Genomic DNA, 25,561 nt, shown 5'->3' with positions numbered 1-25,561 from the left:
ACAGAAGTACATGCTTAGGCTCAGATCCCAGGTCGAATTTGTGAGGGTAACATTTGGGGCTGTCACTGTACTTTTATAATAAAAAAGCACAAATGTGATACAGGGTTGAGTGATGGGCAATGACCAGGGCTTTGTTTTATAATTGCCACATAAAGATAAAACAGGCTATTACTTTGTGGGTTATTTAACAGATGTTCAAGTAAAATGGCCCACAAAGCTATAAAGAGCACACAAAGCCCCGCTAATAACTAATAACTTCACTGAGAACAGAGCTGAAATAGCTGCAGCTGCCTGTCAAAGCACTTTTGTTGTTGCTGTTTTTAGCAAAGGTGTTGGCACAGGTCCCATAACCACAATGAACAGGATTTGTTTTCCTGAAAACTGTGTTCGGTTGTGCTTTTCAAACCACGGTGGAAACCCACAGGATAGTCTAGTAGGAATGTTTTCTTCGAAACAAAACTCATCTCTTTCCACAGGAGTTTGAAAATCTGTAAAAGGTGCCTGCCAGCAGCAATCACATGGTTGCTGTTAGCACTTTCTTGTTGCTACTCTTTGCAGGATCTAAATGGAGCATTGAGGATGCTGGTAACTTCTAGAGAAGGCCAGTTGTGCTAGGCCTCTGGTTAATGCACTGAAACCACAGAATCCTAGGAAAATTCCTCTGTTTGGGATGAGGATGGTTTTCATTTATCTCTGCATGTGTAAAATAAACACACTGAAGAACTCTGGTTGAGCCATGATACCCAGCTAAGGAAGGGAGCAGCTTATCCCTGGCTTCTCTACAGTCATCTTCCATGCAGTTTGCAGTTCTGGGTGGTGTCCATGTCAGTGAATTTTCGTCTTGCCTTTATAATTGAAACTCCTATTGACACGCTGTATGTGGGATTACATCAGCACTGGCAAATCCCCTTCCCAGGGATGTTATCATAATTCCAGTAGAGACCTGTCCCCAGTTAAGATGATCCTACTCTATTCTGGTGTTGTAAAGGTAAGTTTTTAGTGCTAGGTCTCAATATTAGTATCCTAATTTTTAACTCATTGCATTCACTAAACGAGGTAATAAATTTAGCTGCCTATTAGTATATGAATGAACATAATGTTTTTCCCCCATTTTTCTAGAATTATTGAAGTTCATTCACCTGATGCCAAGCACACCGTGGTGCTCAGGAGTAAGGATTCAGCTACAGCCCAGGCCTGGTTCAATGCCATCCACTCCAGTGTCAATGAGCTCATCCCCAGGGTGATTGCAGAGGTCAGAGACCAGCTGGGTAAAACAGGGATTGCTGGAAGTCGAGAGATTAGGCATCTAGGCTGGCTTGCAGAAAAGGTAACAAAAACATTCTTATTTTCATTTCTAAGTTCTCTATCTCTTATTCTCTGTTCCTGAATTCAGCCTTGTCTGGAAGTAGAGAGACTAAATGAGATTCTGGGGATTGATTTAACTTTCCTTGAAGACCTTTCTTTTCTTAATGTGCCAATTTTTGTGCTTTAAAAAACCAAGCAGAAAACTATAACGTCCCCGTAAGTCTTTTCTTCTGCATGCCAATTAACAAAGACTTTCCTGGGAGATCAAAAAGTCTTGTGTCAAGTTCAGGGATGGGACACGAGTCATAAAAACTGACACCAGCCCTTGGGTTCACCTGCTGTTACAACTCCCATCAGGTATATGAGTTGTCACCTTCCTACTCCCAGGTAGGGAGGTACTTAGTCCATGGGCCACCACTCTGCTGTGCCTGACCTCGATCTGGAGCTGGGCATGATCTGGAATTCCCATAAAGGGCTGGTAGCTTGTTCTTTAATTGTAACCCTGCATTTGAGCTGAGCATCCTGTAAGGCTGAGCTTGCAATTGCAACTCTTGCCCATCTTCCAAAGATTGAGTCTTAAAAGGTTTTATGCATAGAGAAAACCTGGCGTTCAGTTTGAGAGTAGTTTGGGGTCTGTTGACCCATGGAAAGACGATCCATGAATACACAGGGGTGGTATCAGTATTAGATTATCTGATTTTAAATCAGTAGTCTCAGAATTCATTTTAGGCGCTGTACCAACTGGTAAGTGTGGATTTGCTACATTAGCAGTGTTAGAATTGTGCCTAGAAATAATTCCCATCCATCTACTGCCTGGGCAGCTGTTCAGAGCATCTCTGCCCCTCCAGCTGGGGTGTGTGGAAAAATGGCCACTGTGTACACACTGCCCTTTCACCTTGTGCATCCAGCAAAGATGTGGAAAACTGACTGTAACTGCCCTGAAAAAAAATACTGTATGTTTTATCTCTTTTTGGGATTTTGTAGATGAAAATATGGAAGCCACAGGCACAGGTGCCATATTTCTATCTAGTGTCCTTTAAGAAGGCACACCATTAGTTTTTAGCAAAATGTGGTTCGCTCTACACCACTTGCAGTGATGCAAAGATTGCAAAGACTTTCAGCAGATTTTGTATATTTTTCTGTCCCTCCCTCTAAGCTCACAGAGTGGTGACAACAGCACAACTCTTTGGCTGCTGTAGAAAATGTAAAAGTTTAGGGGAATAATTTGGGATTAAAACATCAAAGCATTAGTAAGTAAATTTTAGCAGTATTAAACTATGCAGCCACAGGATCTTTAATCTTGTTTTCCTTTTTGTATATCTCTAAACTTATAAAAAGCTGAACATAAGAGACTTCTTCTGTTGCAAAATCCTTTCCTCTGAAAGGGTAACTGCTCTGTAGCAGATCACATAGATCTCATAAGCATAATATTCACAGATCATCTTAAGTGGAAACATGGCTTCTGGTTTATGAATTTCCTCTTCTTACAGTTACTACACAATATCCCATTCACATGCTTCTCTCTTTCTCTTTTTTTTTTTTTTTTCTTTTGACTTTTTCCCCCTATGGGCTGAAATCTTATTTTGTGTTACTCATTATGGACCATTTTGAGGTCTGTCTAAATTTAGTGGTGAAACTTGTTTTGCCTTTGTTAGGGTCAGGCTGTGGCTCTGTGCATGTTCCAGTGTATTTATGGTGGCTGTTACCAAGAATTAGACATGAGAGATTTGCAGTGACATTGTTACTCAAAAGGCAACTTGGTTTTTTTCACTAAAAACCATCCAGAACTGTGCAGTAGTAACTGAGGTCAAAAGCTCCCACCCTTCTCTCATGTTGGAGTCAGGCTGAAAAGTAGAGAAAATCCCTACATATGGCAAAAAGTGATGTGAAATTCCTTTTATTTTGTTACTGAGCTGTGGGCAGTAAAGCGTGCATGAAAGAATGATAACCTGCATATACTGTATATATGTCAGCTGTTTCTATACTGTTTCAGAGCAGGTGCTCAAGGCAGCTGGGGGAGGTGCTGACCACAGACGCTCCTTGTGCGAAACCTGTTTGTTAGTGGGAAGAAATTAAATTCTGCAGTGATTTGTGGAAGTGCACTGTGAATACCAGTGTGGTTGTTTGATCCTGCCTGGATGCCAGGTGCCCACCAAAGCCACTCTATCACTCCCCCTCTTCAGCTGGACAGGGGAGAGAAAATTAAACAAAAGGCATATTAGTTGAGATTAGGGCAGGGAAAGATAATTCACCAATTACCATCGTGGGCTAAACAGACTCAACTTGGGGAAAAATTAATTGAATTTATTACCAAACAAACCAGAGTAGGGTAATGAGAAAATAAAACCAAATCTTAAAAAACCTTTCCCCTGCCTTCTTCCCTTACTTGTGATTTTTCTCTACCTTTCTCCCCTCCCTGTGGCACAAATGGATGGGAATGGGGTTGTGGTCAGTTCATCACACCTTGTCCCTGCTGCTCCTTCCTCCTCAAGGGAGGACTCCTCACACTCCTCCCATGCTCCAGGGTGGGGTCCCTCCCACAGGAGCCAGTCCTCCATTAACTTGTCCAATGTGAGTCCTTCCCATGGCAGCAGTTCCTCACAAACTGCTGCAGCATAGATCCCCTGCAGCGTCACAGGTCCTGCCAGCAAACCTGCTCCAGGGTGGGCACCTCTCTCCACAGGACCACCAGTCCAGCCTGGAGCCAGCTCCAGCATGGGCTTCCCATCCCTCCAGCATGGGCTTCCCACCATGGTTTAATGGTGCATTAACCATTAAACATCTTAGACAGCTTTTATGGCATCATATTATATTACTCACATAGCATATCCTTAAAGTGAATTCTCAGCAAAATGGAAAGACTGTGAGCTGAATTCCTCTGCTTGTTTGGGGAATGCAAAATGTAATCCCATAGAAATTTCACTGTAATTTGCTGTGATTACTCTCTGCTTCAATTAAGCTGTTTCCTGGTTTGATATTTTTTATATGACTCTGCTCTAAACTTAGCTCTAAACTTCAACCTTCATGATACTACAAAAATAGATTCATTAGGGGAGCCTCCCTCAGGTGGGTAACATTAAAATAAATAATAGGTTATCTAAGATACTAAGCCATTGCATGCTAACAGGATTCTACCACCTTAACTGAACTTCCCTGTGAAGAAAGCACTAAACTTGTGGTCTTCAACCTGAAACTTCCATCTTGCAAGTCCACCTTCAGGTTCTTGGTGGGCATTGAGGGTCTGTCTGACGGTAAATAGAGAGCTCTGCATCACTTTAAGAAAGCAAATGTTCACTGTGGCCTGCTTATAGGCAAGGAGGAAAACAGCCAGAAGCAATCATTAGAGATGCCATATTCCCTCTTTTATTAAGGAAGTAGCCTTGTCCTGACCTTGGCCTTATGAGGAAGGTTTCTAAAGCTGAGCAAGGATTAAGGAGTTGTATTAGTCACCAGCGTCCTAAAACTTCTCTGTAACTAAGAGAAATACCAAGTACTGGTTTGTAATGAAGTGTGTGCACTCATCACTTTGTGTTTCCTGTATTTGTCTTTTCACTTCAGCAAGACCTGTGCATTTAACAGTTGTGCAAAGCATAAGGGAATAGTTACATGTGTGTTTTAATCCTTCTAGGTTTTGTCTTTTTATAATGCTCCCTGTAAAGATACTTTTAGCAACCAAATAAAAGAAAAGAATTAGTAATGTCATCTAAATTGAGGAATTTTTCCAAGTGTGTATTGTTTCTGTTTCTGTTCCTTCCAGGAATGCTTTCAATCCTTGTAGAAATGTCCTCTCTAGCTTCCCCCCCCCCCCGCCCCCCATTTTTAATGCTTCTGCACATCTCATGACTTACAGAGGAGCTGAAACGGGCATCGCTGCTCTTCTCCTTACAGTTACCCATCTACCACTGGGTTCCTTTGTGAGGAGCAAGTTCTGCTCTTGAACTGAAGAGCTAAAACACTGAGGAAATGGTGGTTTATTTTATCACTCTGTAACGTCTGCTCCCATAGACCAAAATATCATTGGCAAAAGCTTTATCAAAATTTTTTGTTCTTTAATGCAAACACAAAAAGGTGTTCTGGCAAAAGGGGTTTTGCAAAGGTAGCTTTTGCCAATTCAGCAGTCAGCCAGCCACACAAAAGTATGACTGGCTTCAGGGGCAGCTGAAACTGTAGCCAGGCGCCAGCGTCAAGCTGGGTCAGTTAAGAAAAAAAAAAAACCCAAAACTAAATGAAACCCTGAGCTGTGCATCTCTCTGTCCTCGCTGTGCCAGTGACACTTTTCATGCGGGCTTGGAAGAAAGAAAAAGCATTTCTGCAGCCAGGGACTGTTCTCCTTTCCAGATGTCAAATGTCTTACAGGCAGTGGACTTCTTAAAATTATCTCAAAGCTCCTTTGAGAAACTTAAAAATAGGAATTGCAGCAAGTTGTCTTTTAGAATGTTAATTTTTAAAGCTGCAGAAAAAGGGACCTTACAGGCTTTTCTCACTAGATCTTACCCCAGCACTTGGTTCCTGTTCATGTTGCTCTGCCTGTCCAGGGCGAGGGTGTTGCTGCTCCCACAAATCTGGTGTGGGTTTCAGAGGGAAGAAAAGACCTGAGGGGAAATAAGCAAAGCAGCATGGTGAACCAGTTGTTTTTCAGCTCCTGACACTATCTCTGAAATGAAAAGTGTGTTAATATATTCCAGGCTGTTCAGTCTCCTCAAACCTTAGATAACCATATCATTGTATTAGTGCTGAAGTGCAAGGCATGTCGCAGCAGAGTGATCTTCAGTATCGAGCTGTATATTGCAGTATTACATTTATCTCCCTGCTCTCACTCTAATTCAGAGGAGCTAGTGATAACAGGAAAATTGTGAGATGTGCAAGCTGTCCAAACAAGATTTAGGCAAATGACATGAGTGTGTATTTGAGGTTATTTTTTTTCCCCAGTATGAAATGCTTGCCATTTCCTTAGGAAGCATGTTCACAGGCTAGCAAAATAAGTAGACAGCAACAGAGCCATGTTCTTATTCTCATCACAGAGAAATGAGTTTTCAAAGAAATGGAGATCTTTAGTTAAAAAGTTTTATATCATTTCCAAATTGTAAAAGTGAGCTTAAAATGTCTTTACATGAGAAAACCACCAGCCCACCACATAGCTAAAACATGTTGCCATTATTTAACATTATGTATCTGATGGTATCTGATCTTATTTATTCATATATGACTTCAATCACCTTCCCATGAAGCACAGCATCTGCTAGGCAGCATTTTAAAAAATGTGGCACAGCCATGTCTGTGGTTGCAGCTGCCACTGTTCCCCTTAGCACTCTCAGCTCTTCCATCATGGTGGTGGCAGTTCTGGTAGAAAAGTCATTACTTTTGGAGGGACACCATTAATTTTCTGAAGGTTTTGTGACACAGGCAAATCCCAGTGCAAGATGAGTAGTGAGACCTGTTTGCAAGGAGGAGGGGATTGGGAAGCTTCATTAGGCAGTGTGTCACTGTTTCTCTATGGTGGCTGCCTCGTCAGGCTGCACAGTCTGAACCAGCAGCATTTTTAGGAATGAAATCCAGGTTATACTGATCGCCAGGTGTCTCTTCTGTGTCTGGAAAATACCTGTGCATGTTTAGGCTGAGCATACATCAAGCTTTGGGTTGTACTGCCTGTTAACCCAGTACAAATCATTATATGGTTTCACCAGATAAATAACTGCTAGAAAAATGGGTGTTTGTTAAAAAAACTATTACTGAAATGCCTAACTTATTTGCAAGGAAATTACAGACAAATTTGGAAATACTACCCACCTATAATGTCCAGGAAGAAGAGCAAGGCAATTTGGTCCTGGTCTCTTGATTTTTGTGGTTCAAGAAGGATGCAATTTCTCATATTGATAATATACATCTGGTAATAATCTTAAAATTGATCTGACCTTTTAGAAATTACACATACCTCAAATGGAAAACCTTCTCTGTGTCCTAAATTAGAAACTGCACTTTTAAATACCAACTAATGACTTGCTGTGGAGCACTTATATCCAAATGAAGAATCCTGCTTTTGCCCTGTGTCACTTAACCTTGCAGCTTATTAATTCTGCAACTTATTTGTTTGCTTTGTAAAGCACCAGAACAGAGTTGTTAATTACATTAACAGTCTTCATTATCTGGAATAACGATCAGCCAGTTTAGGAAAGACGTAAACCTGAAATAGCATGAAGAGTAGTTTCCTCTCCAAGCTTCAGCGAGGTTCCTCCACAGGCCATTTTTACCAGCAGTGACATCGTTCTCTCCTTGCTTTAGGTGCATTCAGTAAATGGCTATATTAAGGAAAACTCAGGCTGAAAACAGCCTTTTCATTCACTGTACTGTTTTAAAGGCTTTGACAGTCTTTATCTGTAACACACCTGCTATTTCTTCCCATGCCAGTGAGAGACGAGCAAATAATAAAATGAAGTGCTCGTTGCAAGGGGACTGGAAAGAAGAATAGGTAGAAGTAAATAATGAAAAATTATGAGAATATGATGGTAAATGCATGAAGGACCTGAAATTGAAAGTCTGTATTTCTGCAGTACGGTTGGTTGTTGTAGAGAAGGAAAACCCTTCTGTCAGATAACTATAGAGCACAGTTAGATAGTGAGTGAGCACTCTTGTGCCTGTGGTAGCCTTCAGGTATTAAATTATTCCTGCAGAAGTTGAGCTGCAGTGTGAACTGGGCCCTGCATATCCCCGTGCCCTTCCCGTGAGGGCTGCATTAGTTTTGGTCAGATCCCAGCAGAGGTAATCACATCCTTCCTGCTGTCCCTCTGCCTCAGCTTTGATCTGACTCTCCTTGCAGATGACTTAACTTTCTCCATAAAATACAGTATATGTCTATTGCTATTCCTATGAACCCCAGGAATGATGAGAAAGGTCCTTTTTATAGTCATCCCTCCCCAGAGTTTTATTTAACTTCTCCCTCCCTGCACCAGGAGGAATTCTGAGCTCAAGATGTGGCTGCTGCTCTGTCAGCTATGCCTGCACAGGCAGGGGGACACCAACCACAGGCAGGATCCTCATGTCTCTGCTGAGACAGGGACCTGCACAGATGTCTGGTCAGCAAACCCAGGGTAGGGTTTGAGGGGGGAAATGATGGGCTGTAGCTTGAAAGGAAGGAGAGGATGTTGAAAGGAAATGGGGAGTTCAGTGCCTTCCTGAGCTGTTTCTCTTTGTTTCTCTGACATATCAGGGTGGTGGCTGTGGGACCACATGCCAGTGTGGTCCAGAGCACATCCTGATGTGGTTCTGAGCACTGGCTACTTTGCACAGTGTGTCTGCCACAGCATGAATACTTAACTCTTTGTTCTAGATAAACCAAACTGGAACTGCTGTTTGTCTGGGTTGGACTTTGCTGGACAAGGAGCTTTCTAGATTTTAGTAGATGAGGTATTTTCTTCCTAGATCTCGCTAAATTTTCAGGATGTTGGGCCTTTCCATCTTTTGCCTTGGCAGCTGCAGTTAATCTGTCCAAAAGAGTCCAGCTCCCCTCGTGCACCTGCTGGGCCATCTTACCTTTTAGGGCTTCACAGGTTTGAAAGCCTGTGTTTGAACATATTTGCAGTACAGTTCAGTTGAAAAAAAAAAAACCAGCAAAGATACAGGTGTGATGTGAAAGAGGGCTTTGATCCCCTTCCTTCAGAAGCTGAGAAAAGGATTCCTTTTTTTCTCTCAGTCTCTGACAGAAAATATTGCAAGAAAGACAGTGAAGGAATTGGAGACAGTGATGCTCTTTGGTTTTCAAATGTGATTTAAATGCAACATGAACCTCCTTTATAAAACGCATTGCATACAAAGCAGAGACATCTGCTGAACCCATATCCAGCACTGCTGTCAGTGGGGAGTGGAGGGAGGCCTTCCTAATTATTTTAAGCGCTTAAGTGCCAAAACAACTGATCTGCTTCTGCCCCAGTGTGTTTCTTCCTCCCCTCACTGATGCAAGTAGGGTGCCAGCAGTGGCGGGTTAGGAAATGGAAACACCTGTTCTTGCCCAGCTGTGGGATGCAGGGTGGGAGAAACCAGACCAGCACAATGTTTGAGGAAGGTGTGGAGCTCATCCTGGGCATTTGGAGATCTGTGGAGTGGTTATTCAGGGTGAGGAAGCTGCCATTCAGGCAATGTTTTGGGGCAAACTCAGCTGGAACAAAGAGCAAGGCAAATGCAGTCTGAGCAATAGGAAAGCTGTGAGCACTGACCCCACTGACTGCACTGACCTGAGCAGCCCTGGGACACCCTTCAGCCCTTGGATCCCACGTCACTTCTATGGGACAAGCAGACTTATGCTTGCATCCCCAGGGCTGATCCACCCTGAGTACACATCTGTGCGATGTGGGGTGCTGGCAAATTCTGTTTTGCAAGAACTATGCCCTTGCACTCTGTTTGCTCTTTCGTCTGCATTTTTCTGCTTACAGGCTGCATGTTAGAAACTTGAAAAGAGAGGGATTGTCAATCTAACAGAATCCTGGATTTTTCAGGCATTAAGTTCCCATCAAGCTGCATTTCCTCTGTTCAAAGTTACCTGGTTCTCATTTGCTGGTTTTGTCTCCTGAAGTTAAAAATCACCTTCAGGGAAATGGAGGGGCCCACTAGGGGAGTGTTGACCTTCAGGCTTTGCCCAGTATGAATTCTTCTCACCCCAGTCATCATTTCTTTGTTTTTTTTCTAGCATAACAATACTCCTATTTCAGCTTTTTGATTAATGACAGGAATAAATAGATCAGAAAGCAGCAGAATTTGCCATAAAAAACCCCTCTTTGTTCTGCAGCCCTTCTTTTCCCTCCAGGTCCCTCAGCTCATCTCCAGAGAAAACTTCTGGCAAAAGTAGAGCTATTCTTAGTAAAAATACCCTAATTTAGAGGGAAACATTTGGATTTTTTCCTCTCTTTTTGCATATTATTGCCCCATCATGGTCACCCACTCAGCTTGCAGTCAGAGGAGTGCTATCTCTACCCACAAGTGCTTTTAGGACAGATGAGCTGGTTAATGTTGGAGGGCTGTTGTGGAAGAGCAGAGTATCACTGCTGGTACAAGCAGGAGCCATACATGTCTTGAAAACTGTTTTGCCAAAAAACTGTTAACAGAGAAAAATAAACAGATTTTATAAATATATCTTGAGGAGAAGTTGTGTTCTCTGTTGGAAAGAGGGATTGACCTTCAGAAGAATAAGAGAGTTTTCAAAATACAGTGAAGATGGAAAAGTTATATGCGCTACAATTTTCAGCATGGCAAGACAGTCACTCAGTGCCGCCTCTACAAATCCAGTTCAATTCTAATGCTCAACCTCTGTTTATGTAATAAGTTCCTAAGGCTGCTAATACCAGCCTTTTACCTTATTATTGAATCCTGTAAAAATAAAATTATACCCCATAACACCATGAGAGCCCTTAACAAAAATGTGCCATTAGACAATTATATTGCAACATAGCAACTCGGTAGACTGCAGGGAAGTATTTCTCATCCAGTCTAATTGTTGTATCAATGGTATTTTCAACACCTTTGGTTACTGAGGGAGAAAGAACATGCTGATACCGTATGTAAAATAGCATATTTTGAAGTTCTGATTTCAGGGCCTGACTGTGGTAAAAGTGCTTGAGTATGAGTGAAATCCTTGTAAGAACTGTACTTGAAACAAATCCACAATTGAAAAGGTTTCATGTATCATTCCTCTTCTCTCTCCCACTCTTAAATTAGTTATTGTTTTATTTTAGTTATTTTAAGATGGGAAATATCTTGACAACAGGGTTTTAACATTAAAAAAATAGTGCCGATAAAAAAAAAAATCTTTTTATTCCCTTTCCCCCAGATTCTTCAGTTCTGAAGATTTATTTTTGCCTGCAGAATTATCTTAAGTGGACAGTAATTGATAGTGCACATCATGATAATTAGTCTAACGAGTCTTCTAAATTCCAAGCCCCACAGCTATCTTTAAGCTCCACATTGTCTTTATTGTAACGTAAATAAAAGCTTTAGAGAAGTACTGGAAAAAAAATTTGATCGTGCGGGAGCCTCTTGTCCTCTCCTAGGGGTTTCCTCTACTCATTTTTAATGAGGCCCATATTAGTTGTCATTTGTACCTTCCCTGATGAATAGTTTGGAAGAAAAGCTTTCTCCGTGCACAGCGGAATTTGTGCCAAGTTGCTGACCTTTGCTTTTGGTGAGACCTCATTTGAGTCTTAGTCCCAAGCCCAAACATATTGTTGGATCAATCATGTTGATTTTTGGCTCAGATAGTAATGCAGGGCTAATGAGTTGTACTGTGTACACATTAACCTCAGAGCCGGCAGCGCTCACGGCAGGCTCGGAGCAGAACGCGCCGGGGCTGCAGGAAAGACATTCAGTGCTGGCATCTTAATAGAAGCAGACAATTAAAAACAGTAGAGCAGTATCACAGGTTCACTGCTTGTGGGATGTAGGATTTAATCAAAGCTGGAAAAACAAACTGCCTTCTGTTCTGTTGGGGAAAAAAAAATAGCCTCAGTACCATAAAGGTGCTTTATGAACTGTGAAATAGAGAGGAAAGCCTGAATGTTTAAGCAGTAAGACAATGATTCTACTACCAAAAGGGAATCGGCTTTGGGGAACAGCCTTTGAATAACATTAGATTTAACCTTGTCAGAGCTTACAATCTAATGGCTATAATGGCATTGCAAGGAATTTGGGATAATTGATGTATTTTTTTTATTAGTAGATACCTTATTTAGCAATACTTTAGCAAATTTCTCCTTTATTCATAAGTAAAATTCCTAAGACCAATTGTTGAATTACCACAAACAGCCAGCATCCCTGGCTTTGAAAGAAGCTGTTTCTGATAATTTCCAAAAGCAACACATCACTCAAAGGACAAGATTTTGACCTCATTTTACAGTTGTAAAACTAGGGAGAGACAGTATTTTGCTAATCGTCCTATGGAGAGATAGACAAAAATCCCAACATGCATTATATCCTTCTACTGACTGTTTTCCTCACTTGAAGAATTAGGAAGGGAAGGAAGAATTACTCAATGACTACTAAGAAAGCAACATTTTCAATTTTAATGTAAGCTCTAAACAACCACATGTAAGGGACAGAGAGAATAAATTTGATTTCTGCAGATCACACATAGTTTTGTGTCCTCCTCTTTGTGCAATGAAAACTGATCAATAAGGCTGAAAGACTGTTACTGCTTCAAATAGCAAATTCAGTGAAATCAAATGGAAAAACCCAAAGTACACAGAGATCCAATCTTTGGTGTTCACTTTAGACTTTGGATGCAAGATAGGAAACAGCTGAAAGGGACAGGGGGAGAAGGGGGTAGGGGTATCCAAAACAGGATATGCTAGAAGAGCAAAATTCTCTCCAGGTATGATAAGCTGTCCCATCCTGCATTGTTGTGGCATTGTTGGAAGGGCGTGCTGGTTTGTACAGTGAGCCAGTTCAGTGGTCAGGGTACAAAAAGGGGGTCTGGAGCCGAAGTGTATGTCTGGGTGTATGTCTGAAGGACATATGCTTGGGGGTTTGGACCTTCTGCTCTCAGTGTAGTGACACTGCTGTTGAAGACAAATGGACTTGCCAAAGGTTTTCTCAGATGTTTCTGGATTCCCTGAGTTTCAGGTGTTCTTGCAGTATCAGTAGCCCTGCTGGAAGGAAGCACCTGGGTTTTAACCACTAACGACTATTAGCTGCAGTGAAGATTCCTGAAACTGTGTGAACACATTATTCTTGGAGATTTTTTTGTTTATGCATTTCTGCTGAGCAAATGCTGCTGTGCAAACATTCATTTGTTGATCTTGTGCTGAAAATAGTTGCAGACATTAGCCAGAGTAACTGCCGATGTGTAGCGTGGCTAAAGCTGCTTTTTTGTACTTCATGCTGGAAATGCCAGTGATGTTTATGGAAATGGCTCTAAAAGGTTCCCTTTGAGGAGAAGCCTACTACAGGAATAGAAGCATACCTATTTGCTTGTGGAATGAAAAGCTTGTACATTATTATGAAAGAAAATAGTTTATGGTGTTGTCTCTGGCTTCTGTCACCCCGGAAAGTTGAATGCAGGGCTCTTCAGGTGGGGGAATACATTAACACTTCATGTTTAAACACACATGTATTCATTCCACATAAAAATGCTTATTATTGCTATGTTCTTTGGATCTCTGAATCACAGGGTCAAGGAAAATATTAATGTTCTCCCACATAAAATTTCAAGAGAGAGGTTTAAATCTGCTTGCCCAAAACTGCAGGCATGTGTTAACAAGGCAAAGGCAAATGGAAGAAATGGAAGAAGCTGGAGGTGTTGCAAAGAGGAGCAGAGTGGAGAGGAGTTGCACAGCTTCTATGGGATAGTGTGGGAACCTTTTATGTGATGTTTTTGTCTGGTTTTGTGGATTTTGGGAAGACTGGCTGTTGAGGATGAGCTGACTAGCTCTTGGATTCTTCCTTCACTGTTGCAAGAGTTTGAAATGAAAAAGAGAGCAGCACTGATTCTGGGGGTGCTTGTTGTGGCTAATAACATAATACTAATAATTATGTTAGTATGAGAGTGCCTAGGGTATAGCCAAAGCTGGAATGCCATGGCGTGAGATAGCAGCAGAAATAGTACTGATAGGGGCAGGCCCTGCTCCAAACCCTAACCATCTGAGCAGGCAAGAAGAGGAAGAAGGAAACATGGGACCACACATCTGGTGTGTCTCTGCTGAGATTTTTGTTCCTCTGGGACATAAGCCAAATGGCTTATGACAGTTAGAGCTGGGGAAAAGGGAAGAGTGAGACAGCACTGAAGGGATTGGAAGATGAATCTGAGCTACAAGAGCCTGGAGGAAGGTGACAGTGGAAGGAGCAGCTCATCAATGAACTGCAAAGAGCTCTGGGTGCAGACAGGTGTACAAAATGTTGAGTGGGTTGGAAGGTATTGGAATCTTCTGTACTGGCAAGAATAAGACCAGCCTTCTCTGAACCTTTCATAGGCACATAAGATTAACTCTTCACAGCTGCAAGAAGACCTCAAAGAGAGGAATTTTACTTTCTCTCTCTTATTTTCCTTCAGATTGGACAGAGTTTGCACTTATCAAACATCATGTACATCATCAGCTTCCATTAGCCCGGATACATTAAGTAAAACTTCAGTTTCTAGCCTCTTCAAATAACTTGAAACAGCTGCTTGGATATTTGCAAGTGCAAGCAGAAGGAATAATGGGTTGTGGTTCCAGGATCACATTCAAGTGAGTGAACAATTCTGAAACACAGTGGCAAGGGGGCAACCACTAACTGATAATGGTTACACACCTGTAGCCCTGTGTGGACCTGCAAAGGGGTTCATGGTTTTGGAAACAATAGCACTACAGGCTGCTCTGCTAAAAAATGAAATACAAGAATACCAGCCTCAGAGGTAACAGAGATCTCAGACTGCTTTTCTTCTAGGGAAGCAAATAGCCACCATGTTGCCTTGTGTCAGCCCCAGAGATTATGGGCTTAGTGCCCAGGATTCAGCAGCAGCAAAGGTTATGTGCACTTGCAGATAACAACAAATGAAGTTTGCTCCAGATCTTTCTCTTCCCCTTCTGTCACTCTGCAGCTCAGCCTCAGCATTCCCCCTCACTGACTGCCCCTTCCTCTGATGCTGGCTGGGCTATCCATGACTGCTCTCTGAGGATGTACTTTTGAATAAATGGTGCTTTTAAAGGGGTACTACTTATATGCATGAAAATGTTGTAATAGCTAGCCTGATTTCCATCTGGCATAATTTAGGAGTAAATCCATTGACGTCAATAGAACTGCAAAGACATAAATATAATTGAAGTCAGACCCTATATTTTTAAGGTTAAGCCTAAAAAATGCTCTCCCTCTCCCCCCTCAAATCTTTTCTCTTTCAAGCTCTCTCACAAATGTAAATGTCTTAATTGGGATTTTGTCTGTTTCTGCCCAGTTTAATCAAGGATCTGTCAGTAAAGAATTTTAGGAGATGCAGAAGTGAAGCTCTCCTGACCCCCTACCTATCTTTAGAAAATCTCACTGGCAGCAGCAGTTCTTTTCTGCCTTGGTCAGTTGTGTCAAGCTGTGTGTCTGTAGCTATGTTTAGTTCAGAGCACAAACATGAGGCAGAAATGGAAGCTTTTTGGCAAGCAAAAAATGTGATTTTCAGCCCATTCACACAGAATGGTGTTAATTAATAGATTGTTTTCTGACAAACAGTTAATTGTGCCTGACTGTTTTCCATGTGGCTAAGGAAATAAAAAAGCCAATGAGGACATGGTATTTAAAAATCCAGAAATTTGGTGTGAAACTGCTGATATGATAGCCAGTGCAATCCCATTTGCTATACTTCTAAAATGGGTTATGTGAATATTAGCATATAACCATGTAATGAAATACATAGTTCCCAATTTTCTTTTTGCAGTGTTACTCAACTGAATTACTCAAGATTTTTTATACCAATATATAAGAGATGTTTAGGCCAGTACAAACTACAAAAGAGATTTCAATAAATAGACAAATATTTATCTCTATTGTGGGAATAAAAGCAAGATAAATAGTTTGTAAAACTTCCTAGTGAAATTTTCCTTCAGGGCAAGTGTATTTCTAACACCAAGGGTGGAATAAAGTGTAGTCACTTGGTAATATTCACACGTGTTTGTCTTCTTGGAGTTTCCACTTTCTTGTAGGTGCAGAAGTTATAGCAGCTCTGTGATGTTCAAGTTATCCTCAGCCAGCTTGTACTGTAAATGGCTGGCACTTGTTGGCTGGGGTGATTTATTAGCCCACAGCAGGAGAGAAACTTCCATTGATCAAATCAGTTGGTTTGTGAGAACATATGTCTGTTGTGCCAAAAATAATTTCTCTTTGGATATGTGATATGTTTGTTAAGAGATCTGAAAGTCTAATGCTCTTACCAGCATTAGATTTTATTAAATCATGTATTTATAAATCATGTATTCCAGGGATATTTCTTAAATCTGAAATCTTAGTTTCTCATCCTGGCCGTACAGGTAGATAACCTGTAGCATGCAATTTGGTTATACTGACTTTGGAGATTAACTTTATTTCTCCCAAGTTTTTCTTCTAGAAGGATGTTCAATTCTCAGTAGAATTTCCTGTGAGTAGTTAAATGCTGTAATTATTTTAAAAATACGAAACACTGAGAATTAGAACAGATAGAGAGTATTAGCCTTCCAAATTACACAGCTTACAGCATGTAATTTGCTGATACTTGTAGGATTTGGGTCTGTAGATTGATGGCCCTAATTGTGTATTTTTTAGTAATCTAGATGAAATAACATGGCACAGCACTAAATCCATTTGTCCTGTGAGGCTAATTTAAAGCTCAGCATAGGTAACTGCCAAGCAGAATATTCTTTATTTGTCATCCTTGTGTAGCTCTGTTGAATATTCATAGTTTCTATTAACACATGGCCTTCAATATTTGCTATTTCTTTTTGTTTTAGATAGTAGATTTAATTAAAAGAGTTGTTGCTGTAAACCTCTGGGCTGTGATCTTGCCTGGTCTTCTAATATAAATGGTATCAGATCTGGGAAAGTAATGCCTTTTGAGAAGTGCCAGCTCACATCCTGACTATAGGTGCCAACCTCATAGCTTGAATACTTTTTACTTTATGGGTATTTCTTCTACTGCATCTTCTGAAATATATAGGGTTTATGAAAGCTGAGCTTTCATTTTTATTGTATGTTCCTGGCCACAGAGAAAAGCTTGAAACTATGGAATGTCAGCAGAGCAAAAAGGCTTGTTGTATCAGCAAGAATTAAAAATGTATTTTAAATACCAGCCAAACCTCAGACTGATTTTCGAGCCCCAGTTGACATCCCCAAGGGAACTTTGGCTAGCTAGAGCTGGTAACAGTGGTTTCCTATTAAAGCTGCCTTGCTGGTTATTTTTGCTTCATTAGGGATGTGTGTGTTTCTTCATCTGCCACACAGTTAGTGGTGACAGCTGTCCAGCAAATCACAGACCAGTGACAAACTGCAGTTATCCTCTAGCTCTGAACTTCCTCTCCTGCATTCTCCCACTTACCTGTTTCCCCTGGGTTACAGTAATGACCATCTTAAAACTTCTTTTAGCTAAAAAAGCAAATTCAAGTTTTGTATTAGTCTCCCAAGCATGTAATGATACCCGAACTCACAGTAACCCCAGGACCACAGTGGCATGTGCTCCAGTATGGGCAACAATTTCCTAATGGTGAAACTGGCCTAGGACAACCATACAGTAGGTGGGGATTTCTGTCAGGGAAGGTTTTAAAGAACAGGCTGGACAAATCTTGAGAACAAAGTCTGTCATCCCCTGAGCAGTGTTCATCTTTCAAGTCACCTAGAGGTTCTTGGAGTGACACAGCTGGTGAGAGAACCAGCTCTGGAAGGCACCTGACTGGACCTGTTGTTTGGGAACAGGACCGGTGTGATGTGATGGCTGGAGGTTGTCTTGGGCCTGGCAATCACAAAATGTGTTTTCAAATTTTGGAGAAGTAAGGAGGGGGGTCAACAAAACCAATAGCATGGGCTTTTGGAGGGCAGACTTTGACCTGTTTGGGAGACTGGTTCAGAGGGTCCCTTGGGAAACAGTGCTGAAGGGCAGAGGTGTCCAGGAAGACTGGACAGTGTTCAGGAAGAAAATCTTAAAGGTGAGGGAGCTGACCCTCTGTGTGCTGAAAGATGAGCTGGTGGGGATGAAGATGAGCCTGGCTGAACGGGGAGCTTTGATTGGAACTCAGGATAAAAAGGAGAGTTTATGACCTTTGGAAGAAGGGACAGGGAACTCAGGAGGACTACAAGGATGTTACGAAATTATGCAGGGAGAAAATTACAAGGATGAAAGCCCATGTAGAACTTAATCTGGGTACTGTGGTAAAAGACAATAAAAAATGTTCCTATAAATACATCAGCAAAAAAAAAGGAAGACTAAGGAGAATCTCCAGCCTTATTGGATATGGGGGAACACATAGTAACAAAGGGTAAGAAAACAGCTGAGGTACTTAAAGTCTTGTCTCAGTCTTTAATGGTAAGACCAGTAGTTCTTCAGGTACCAAGCCCCCTGAACTGGGTTAATGGTTGGAATCGATGATCTTAGAGCTCTTTTCCAACTAAAACCACTCTATGTTTCTATGGTTCTATAATTCTATCCTCGGCCCTCTCTCTATGAATCTACGCATTCATATTTCTGAACCAGTGGTTGGCTTAAGCCTTCTTGGAAGGCAGAAGAATAATATTCTCAATTTTTCAGTGGGGAAAGCAGTACTTTTGGTTAGATAGCATTTCTCTTCTCTACAGATTCCTTAGGAAACTAACAAATACCAAATCAAACAGAACTCTCCAAAAGGGCAAAGATTTTAAATTCGGTTTTGTCTTGATTAAGTAGTGAAAGAAAGTGAATTGGATATTAAATGGAATAGCTGTTCATTTCTTACCTTTACTGGAACCCTGGGATCCACTCGTGCCAAGATCCACCTGAAGACGTACTGGATGTTCTCCCAGCTCTCCATACTGTCTGCCAGGGTGTAGCAAACTGAATACCTCTTTGGTGAACCGGGGTCTCTTGAAGCTCAGCTGGGTTTTCAAGGGAAAAAAAATCATCCTGCCCATCAGAAAATACTGAATATGATAAATGAAGATGAAAAGTGCATGTTTAAATTTCTACCCCTCTCCCCCAAAAAACCAGGTATGTTGCTTGAGTATTTTAGATAGCTTGTGGAGATCTGTCATTGTGCTGATGGAGGTACAGACTTTGTAACCATTTTAAAAAAAGGTTTCAAATAATCGAATGGCTTTGAAACTGACAACTAGGTAAATAAATAAATCAGAAAAAAAGACAAGCATAAGATTTTTTTTTGTGATAAATCTTAATAAGTAGATTTGGATTCCAAATTATGACTAATTTTCACCAAATTTTTCAGGCATCTGTGGCTGTTCCACATTCTTTAAAAATTAAGTGAAATTATTAAGAATTCTAATTGAATTTTTGCTTTTTCAATAAGAATGTCCAAATATTTCTCAGCACGTTCAAAATTTCAGTTGATGAAGCATAGCATACAGATATTAACGGTTTTTTGAAGGTAACACATTTTTGTGCCAGGCATGTAGGGAATTCCCTCATTTGCTCGAGGTCATTAGTTGCATTGCAGTCTATCAGTATTACTGAATATTGATCAATGACACACAGACTGAAATGACACAGTATTCTGGATCATCCTTCAGGCAACATAATAATGAGAACGAAACATCTTGTTCTCTCTGTATTGCTCCCCTACTATTTTTTCTTCCAGCATTTGTGATTTATTATGACCCTTGAGTGAAGTAGTCAAGTCTGTCAGTCTTCAAAAGGTACCAGTCATGATGGACCATTATTTCTGAGACTGAATATTAGGGAAGACAATGTGATAGACAAAGGCACAGAACATCTCCTGGGACAGATTTCAGTCACTATAGTTTTAATGTAGACATCAATAATTACCTGTCCTTCACCAAATAGATGCCATAATAATTTCAAATTGCATTTTTCATGTTTCAGCCATCATTAAAAACTACAAGCTGCTTTCAAATCAAAAGTCCACCTCCAGCATTCACATTTGATTGGATGATTTTGAAAAGTGTTCTTGAGCTGCTATTTAGAAATCCACACACTTTTACTGGATTGAAAGATGACACTCTTGTATCTTTTGAGGCAATGCGTGTTATTACTCATTTATCCTAATGTGGAACCCATTTGATCAGCACCAGTCAGATTCAACTGTAAATTATAGACTCTTCAGGGACAGTTGAGTTGAAACTATGGTGTCTGCACATGGATTCTGCTCTTGTACAATTACCATTATGCCCCACTGATGATGATGAACTCCCTCAAAACGTGCTTCACCTTGGCTTGAACAGAAAACTCTGCTCACAGCACAACTCCAGCACACAGTAACCTGCAGGGCATAGCAGGGAGCAGTGGCTGTTCAGTGGCATACCTGTTTTCCTCATCACTGTTCTTGGGCAGTTGCACAGGAGATGTGGTAGAGCTTCCAAAGCCTCCAACACAAACTAGAATCCCTTTCCTTCTATGGCTGACCCTGATGTGCAAAATAGCTCCATGGACTGAAGCAGAAGATACACAATCATGCTGTGCTTCTTCTGCATTTTTCCCAGGACAAGCCTGGCTTACTGGAGAAAGGGGACTGCTCCATTTTAAAGGGAAGTACGGGTTTTCCCCCCACCACTAGGTTTTTAGTGCTTTGGGGTCCAGTGGTTATTTTGGAGACAACACAGCTCCTCACCTCTCCCAAAACTAAGCTGCATCTTAGAAGTACAGTTTCTCCCAAATTTTAATTTTGTGATTTTTATTTCAATATTTATTCAACTTCAGGCAGCTGCTGTCACCAGCTTTTTGGTGATATGTTCATGATGCATGTTTCAGAAAGCAAGTTTACAGCCACTCTCATGTGCAGTCTGAAGAGCCCAGACAATGCACAAATAAGTTATGCATGAACACACAACAGATTCAAAGGTGTCTGCTAATAGCATCTTCACTTCTATCCTGACTGTCCATGCTCAGCAGTGCCTGTAACTGAGGCTGTCAGTGTATTCCTGCTCGGGGTAATGCAAGAGTTGGATCAATGTGGTCCCTGCTGTGGTTCCCACCTGACCTCCGTGGCTCTGGTTGCTTGCGCAGCACTGGTACCTTGGCCAATTGTGTGCATCACTTGCTCACTGCTCACTGCTTACAGGAGGCAATATTGTGCCCTTTGGGGGATTTTTGTGTGTGCATTGACTTTAATCCAGATCTGATAATGGCACAAGCCACCTCTGAGCTGTCACTGAGGTCAAAGAAAGAGAAAAACAAGACCAGACAGATTTTCATTAGCTTTTTTTTTTTAAACCCTAAACAACGTGCACATTATTTTCTGTTTAAAACTACAGAGTTTAGCAGCAAAACACATCTCATCTGTGTGTAGTATGGGAGGTGTTGATATCCCCTGCCTACGGCTGTCACTTACACCCTCTCCTGCATTGCAAATTGCCTCCCATCAAATGAGCTCACAGAAATATCAGCGTTGTTGCATATGCTGGGGTTTGCAGGATGTATTTCTGCATCCCTGCTGTTCATCTTGCAAAAACCCTTTTCAGTCCCAGCTGTTATTTTCAGGAACTGACAAGTGGGTTTCTGTAAGTTAATCAAATTTATTCTAAACATGGATGTAAGCCTTCATCAAAAGACAATGAAAAGGCAAGAAATACGTAGCAGAACATATCCCAGCCTGTGTCAAATCTCAGCACAGAGAAGAGGTAAAATAGCAAGAAAATTCTTTCTTGGTTGTTCCTCCTGTGCTCAGTGTAAGATGATAGTGTAGGTCTGGGATTTGGGAGGAGGTGTTGGAAAAGGGGGTTAAACCACTTACTGTAAACATAAACTTGCTGCCTACACAGTGGTCTTGGAAAAGACACATTTTGGATACTTGCTGCAGTGGAGTCTGCTGGCAGTTTATAATTTGTTTACTAAACAGGGAATGTAATTGAAATGTCCCCTTTGGGGTAACAAAAATATAAAAGCTTTTCAAAGTAGACCAAGGCCTCTAATTTAATTATCTGTGAGCCTCATAGATTAAAAGTATTTTTTCATCCATTCCTGGCAGCCTGAAGTAGATGAATAACTGAAATTCAAAGAACAACCTTTTGAAAAGGAGACCTGGCAGATGAAAGAGCAAAGGTCCAAACAGTTTGTAGAAGGATTTATCTCCACTGAGATGCCCACTGTCTTTATGGCAACTAATTATATGTGAAAACTCTTAAAGGTTTGGAAGCTGTGATACCCATTGGAGGAGACAGGGGTCCCCATCACTTGAGGCACAACAAGCTGGCTCCTTTGAAACACGGCTGTGTACCAGGGGAGTTACTCCTTAAGGGTACATTGTGAGCAGTGGCCAGAAAAGCAGCAGGAGCAGAGTGGCCATACGGGTAGTGTTGAGCTTGTGTCATTGCTTGCAGTCAGTCCTTCACACCGCAGATCTGGTCCCAAAGCAAAGCCTGGAGCAACACTGCAAAGGCATTGGGGGGCAGGCGGAGCTCGGGCCCTCCTCGGTGCCGTGGGGTCTGGCATGTCCCAGCCTCGCGTGTGCCGCCTGTGTCCTGCACTGAAGCGTGTTTGCCCTTGTGTCAGCCAAAGGCTGATGGCCAAGTCTCCGTGTAGCTGCTGGAATACAGCAGCTGTTCTTGCACACGTTTTGTCTGCCCCCACATCCCCGTCTGTTCCCGCTGTGTCTGTCATAGGAGCTGCCCCAGCAGAGACTGTGGTGTCCCTGTGGAAACACGGTACACTTGACCTGACTTTGCAGGGGATGTCTGTGTCTGTACAAGTCATGAACACAGGTCTCCTCTGGTGTCATCCCAAGCCCAGCCATCATGTTGTTATACGCAAAAAAATTAGATTTCACCCCTGCAGCACATTAAATATTTTTTTAATTTGGAAAGGTAAACCGAAGAAGTGCATATGGGAAAAAGTGGCATTTCCACTTAAGGGGGTGAGTAAATGAGGAGCAAAGAGGTTTGGAGTAGCAAAAAGGATTCTTCACTCCACTTGGTTTTTTTTCTTAGAAAGTATTCTCCCTTTTCAAGTTTTTGCTTTAAGACTTTGATCTAGAGACACAGTGTGTCTAGGAAAGAAAAAAATCAAGTTTGCTTCTGGTATAAAGATTTACAGCTTAATTGAAGTGGAATTTCACCTGGGAATATAAGCAGTGACCCCAGTGACACATAGAGAGGGAACACTGGTACCTGTTGCTTGGAGGTACTTGAGCAGTGCCCAGAACACCAGCAAAATATTTACTGATTCATTTTGTTGTGGAGTACTGATTTTTCTTTTCTGTAGTTCATCTAGATTTGATCTAACAATTTTGACTTTGAAAAAAGGTTGAGTTTGAAAAGTTTTTTAGAGTGGTGATTTTATTTGTCTGCAACAGAGATCAATGCACTTTGAATTGTACATGTGCAAGTGGGAACTGGAGCAAAGAAACTGTAGTGCAAGTGCCAGAATTCTGCAAAATTCTGGCTAAGAATCTGGCCCTAATTATTATCTAAAACAGTGCCTCTAACTTGTATCTCAAATGATATTTAAATTTTCTCTTACATAGGCATTTCATGTTATCTTTATGGTATGTCAGATATTAAAGCCTTTAAAACTTGAACAAATCCTTCACTTAGCTGCCCATAAGCAGCATGTTTTTTGCTTTTGTTTTGCAATTTGCTATTATACCCATGCTTGGTATGACATTGCTTGATCTGGATTAATTCCCCATGCTGTTTTGTGAAGAATGTGCCCTGTAGGCTAATGGTATATTTGCAGCCTCTCTTCTTCCTTTGTAAAATTTGCTATTACTATTTACAAGACAGCATGTTCTCTTTGACACCTTCCAGAAGTGCCAACTGCCCGTTGAACAGCATGGCATCAGCTGTTACAGCCTGACCCAAACGGTACAAAATAAGGGAACAGTGATACGATTCAAGGTTTTTAAGGAAAGGCTGTATCTTTTAGATCAGCTGTTAGAGTTGTGAAAAAACAGACAGGCTTTCAGGCCCACAAATCCTTCTTCAGGTCTGAGACAGCAGCAGTGTTGCTTCCAGCAGCATTCCTCATCAGTGAGGCAGCTATGGTCCCAGTAAGGTTTAAAAAATGTGCTTCGAAGTGTGTGTATTGCATGGCCCTTCTCACTGGGGAGGGCTGCACAGCAGAACACAGGCAAACATTGTTCCTCTCCTCGCCTCTTCCCAGTACACACCAGACAAACAAGGGATCTATCCGACAAGGAGAGGTAGTGTAAGGTCACTTATTCTTGAGAAAAATCTTAAATACCTTATGACCAAGCCACATCACCCTGCTGTTGGGAAGGACTGGGGCAAAGCTGTGGGCTTCACAGTGCAGGTCGTTAACTTCAGGGTTCATGCTGGAATTCTGTCTCCTAATGTTTACAGATGTCCAGCAAAGAGTAGTGGTACTAGCCACCAAAATTAGTTTTATTCTCTTTCTTGTGATTGCTTTACAGGGAACAGTGTTTCCTGAAGTTTCTGGAGTCACTCTTGACTGACCAGCCACGTAATAGCAAAACATGTGATTGAAAATGCTACACAGGCAGGATGGTTCTGCAGAAAAGCTGTGAATAGTTCCCATAGTCTTTGGATTGCTTGTGGTCACAGAGGTTTCATATTTATCTTCCTTTTTCTTTTCTGGAAAACTTTGAGAGTATGTACTAAAACCTTTCTAGTTAAAGAACACAGGCAGGTGCTCCAAAATTAAATGTTAACATTAACTGTAACATTTACTTAACATGAACATTAACTGTGACACTCATTTCTATGTTCCCACGCTAGGAACTGGGGTGTTAACTGTAGTTAATAAATGTGGTATTAAGAAGCTGAGGATGCTTTTTGCTCACGTGAATATTTTCATGGTACATGGACTGTGAGAACTCTGGATTTTGCATTCTTTTGTGAGTGTAGTAACAGGTGTGTTAATTATGTGGCTTCTCTATTCGGCCCTATTTGAAAATGAAAGATTGTGTTTCAAGAAACTGTCACCACAAGAAAATTGTAAATAAGTATTAATGCTTCTGAAGAAATTGAAAGGATGAACTGTTTATGACTTCAAGAGAAATGAACAACCAGTGAACAAGTAATGCTGTAAACAGGAATATGATTATTGGAAAAGCTTAATTCAGAGGGAGAAATACATCTTAAAAATTGCACAAGCCAAAAATCTTAGTTTAAGATCTGCTTTGGGCATTGGTGTTCTGATGTAAAGGTATGTTACATCAGTCTTGAAAGCCCTTGAAAGTTTAGAAATTTGCAGGAGCCTGGCTTTGTATAAAACAACTGTTTCAAATGTGGTTCTGAATTATCGTACCTGGGTGTGCCACTCCCAGCCTGGCCAAACTTTGATCCCTTTTATATTTCTCCACCCAACGATGTGCCCATGGCAAGTAGGCTGGGGTCAACCATAGAACAGCCTTGATAGCTGCTTCTCTGTCCCCGAAGAGGTTTTAGTGGAGGAATCACGTAGATGACCAGATTCTCTGGTGAATTTCAGAATTTGTTTCATTCCTTTCAGTATCCAGCCAAGATGTTTGTGTTTGAAAGCATGGCTGTAAGTGTTACTATGGACCAGTGTTTCTTTTTCTTTATGTGCACCAAAAGGAAAATTATTAGTTTGTCAGTGAAAGGGCTTCATTCTTGCTTAAAACAAAGGTTCTTTCATATTCCCAGCTATTCTAAGACACTTCTATGCTGCCGGAGTAGAATATGTAAA

General features: G+C 41.3%; 1 protein-coding gene across 1 annotated transcript in view; it reads left to right on the top strand.

Annotated features, from left to right (window-relative positions):
* SNTB1 (syntrophin beta 1) overlaps positions 1–25,561 on the top strand; it is a 110,320-nt gene that overhangs the window by 69,247 nt on the left and 15,512 nt on the right. Inside the window, exon 3 of the mRNA XM_032132390.1 lies at positions 1,120–1,327. Within this exon, the coding sequence (XP_031988281.1) occupies positions 1,120–1,327 (208 nt within the window). The remainder of the gene's footprint in view (positions 1–1,119; positions 1,328–25,561) is intronic.

This window comes from Corvus moneduloides, chromosome 1, assembly GCF_009650955.1.
Source record: "Corvus moneduloides isolate bCorMon1 chromosome 1, bCorMon1.pri, whole genome shotgun sequence".
Taxonomy (NCBI): Eukaryota; Metazoa; Chordata; class Aves; order Passeriformes; family Corvidae; genus Corvus; species Corvus moneduloides.
Note: the sequence above shows the minus strand (reverse complement) of the source record. Positions and strands in the feature narration are given on the sequence as shown.